This window comes from Poromitra crassiceps, assembly GCF_964638095.1.
Source record: "Poromitra crassiceps genome assembly, chromosome: 6".
Classification (NCBI taxonomy): Eukaryota; Metazoa; Chordata; class Actinopteri; order Beryciformes; family Melamphaidae; genus Poromitra; species Poromitra crassiceps.
This window is the reverse complement of record NC_139627.1, coordinates 55,355,794-55,358,555: the sequence shown is the minus strand read 5'-3', so window position 1 is coordinate 55,358,555 and position 2,762 is coordinate 55,355,794. Positions and strand designations below refer to the sequence as shown.

Genomic DNA, 2,762 nt, shown 5'->3' with positions numbered 1-2,762 from the left:
ATCCAAGCACATACTGTAACATTTAGTAGGTTCCATGCATAGTTATTTCCCATTTGATCTTTGCTTACAGGGCTGACACAGCTACGTAGAACAGTCTGTAAAACCTGCAACCAAATGTTCTCTTATTGATTAGTTTCATTGTTCAACAATGTGTTTTGCAGATAGCTTCTTCATTTCAAAGGACTAGTGTATAGTGTTGTATGATGCCTCAGTTGCCTTTAGCATTGATTAGGTTTGGTGGGTCACTCTGTTTTAAAGGCACAGCTCACCCTAAAATCCAAAACACACATTTTTCCTCTCACCTGTATCCATCTCGATTGTTTTGGTGTGAGTTGCCAAGTTTTGGGGATATTGGCCCTAGAAATGTCTGCCTTCTCTCCAAGACAATGGAACTGGATGATGGCACTTGGCTTGGGGTGCTCAAAGTGCAAAAAAAAAAAAAGATAAAAAAAAACGTCTTTGCTACGTGAAATTGCAGCTATCAGCAGCTAGCTGGCAGCTATCAGCAGCTAGCTGGCAGCTATCAGCAGCTAGCTGGCAGCGAGTGGGTGCAGTTCGGTAGAAAGAAAATAGTTCCTACATGAAAGTGTTCCATTGCATTGGAGAGAGAAGGCACACATCTCTCCGGCCGATATCTCGAAAACTCGGCATCTTCCATCAAAACGATCTAGATGGACAAATAGCACTACAGGTGAGAGAAGAAAAAATATTTTGGATTTTAGGGTGAACTCTCCCTTTAAGGACAGCTGGCAGCAGAGATGTCCCTTTTACACTCAGTTTACAAGTGCATTGTGTGTGTGTGTGTGTGTGTGTGTGTGTGTGTGTGTGTGTGTGTGTGTGTGTATACAGCTGTGGGACATGACTCCCGTGGTGTCCTGAGGTCTGTGCTGGGCCAGCAGTGAAGGGGTTAAGCTCTGTTGCCCATCAGCTGACAGCCACAGAGCTGCTGCAGAGGAGGAGAGCCACCAGTGTCCACACGTCATTCACAACCTTTAATAGCATTCACTCAACCAGTCACACTGTGTGTGTGTGTGTGTGTGTGTGTGTGTGTGTGTGTGAGGATGGTTAAAGGAACATGCCGACATTTTGGGAGATTCACCTATTTGCCATATTCCCAATAGTAAGACGAAAAGATAGAAGATACTAGTAAGACGAGAAGATGGATGCCTTTCTCTTCCGGGAAACGGTCATTTTCCAAGTACATACATAGCCAGAACTAACTTGGCGGAACTAAAGTTACTCCCGCATTGACCGACGCACATGCGTTGTGTGCACTCGTCAGTACTTCCTGGTATGCATTTACTTTGAAAATGACACGTTTCCCGTAACTTTGGGTGATTATTTCATCGCGTGGTGAGTACACGAGTCACAACATGTACGTATAGAGACACTGCATGAAATAGGCCACGCCCATCACGGGGGAAAAGCTCCGTTAATTTCCACACACCAGCGTCATTTTCCTTGAATTAAACACAGCTAAAAGCTGTTGTGTGGTGGGGCTGCGCAGATAACAAATGTAAAAAATCGCCAGTTAAAGTTTTGTTGTACTCCTGAGCAAAAGAAGGAAGCCATTGAGAATTGGCGAGAAGAAAAATGTAGATCTAGCTGTCAAGGAAGTAAGTCGGAGTGTTCATCTTCCGTATATACGATCGTTTTGTGCAACACGCAACCATGCACGTGACATAGGAGAACACCAGGATTGGAGGGGGGGCTTTCTGTTTTCCCCCGTCTTGGGCGTGGTTTCTGAATGATGACGCGTTACGCAGTGTCTCTGAGTGTTTGGGTGCTGTTGGAACGTGTCATTTTGGTAGGCTGCTGTACTGCTCACTGCCAGTGTAGTTAGCAGGAGCAGGTAGGCTGCTGTACTGCTCACTGCCAGTGTCGTTAGCAGGAGCAGGTAGGCTGCTGTACTGCTCACTGCCAGTGTAGTTAGCAGGAGCAGGTAGGCTGCTGTACTGCTCACTGCCAGTGTCGTTAGCAGGAGCAGCGCGGGGCTACTTTGTAATGCACACAGAGGAAAGAGGAAGGCATCCATCTTCTTGTTTGACTATCCGGAAGATGGCAAATAGGCGAATCTCCCTGTTGGCGTGTTCCTGTAACATCGATGCATAAGCATAACACACATCCACTTGATCTTCATGCATTCCTTGCCCATCTCAAACTGGAAGCTGGGGCACAGAGCAGCGACTCCACCAGCGTTCAGTATCATCCACCTTCAGAGAGAGAGAGAGCGCCCCCCCCCCTGGTGCAGTTCCAGACCCACAGGTTTAGACGTATGCATGGGAAAGTAGATATCTCGCCTCGTGTGGGACACGTAAAAAAAAAAAAAAGAGTCACGTCGGTTAATTTAGCCGTGGTTTCGGTTGGGCATCAAAGAGCTTCTATATTGTCACAGGGTGAAACTGTGGGTCTTCTACTCGTGCATGTGTACGTGTGTGTGTACGTGTGTGCATGTGTACGTGTGTGCATGTGTACGTGTGTGTGTACGTGTGTGCATGTGTACGTGTGTGCATGTGTACATGTATGTGTGTGTGTACGTGTGTGCATGTGTACGTGTGTGCATGTGTACGTGTGTGTGTACGTGTGTGCATGTGTACGTGTGTGCATGTGTACGTGTGTGCATGTGTACGTGTGTGCATGTGTACGTGTGTGTGTACGTGTGTGCATGTGTACGTGTGTGCATGTGTACGTGTGTGCATGTGTACGTGTGTGCATGTGTACGTGTGTGTGTACGTGTGTGCATGTGTACGTGTGTGCATGTG

General features: G+C 47.0%; 1 protein-coding gene across 1 annotated transcript in view; it reads left to right on the top strand.

The window, feature by feature from the left end:
* Positions 1-2,403, top strand: part of wdfy2 (WD repeat and FYVE domain containing 2) — a 47,095-nt gene extending 44,692 nt beyond the window's left edge. The window contains exon 12 of the mRNA XM_083639047.1: positions 850-2,403. Coding sequence (XP_083495173.1) covers positions 850-879 — 30 coding nt within the window. The 3' untranslated portion in view covers positions 880-2,403. The remainder of the gene's footprint in view (positions 1-849) is intronic.
* Positions 2,404-2,762: the final 359 nt, after the last annotated feature.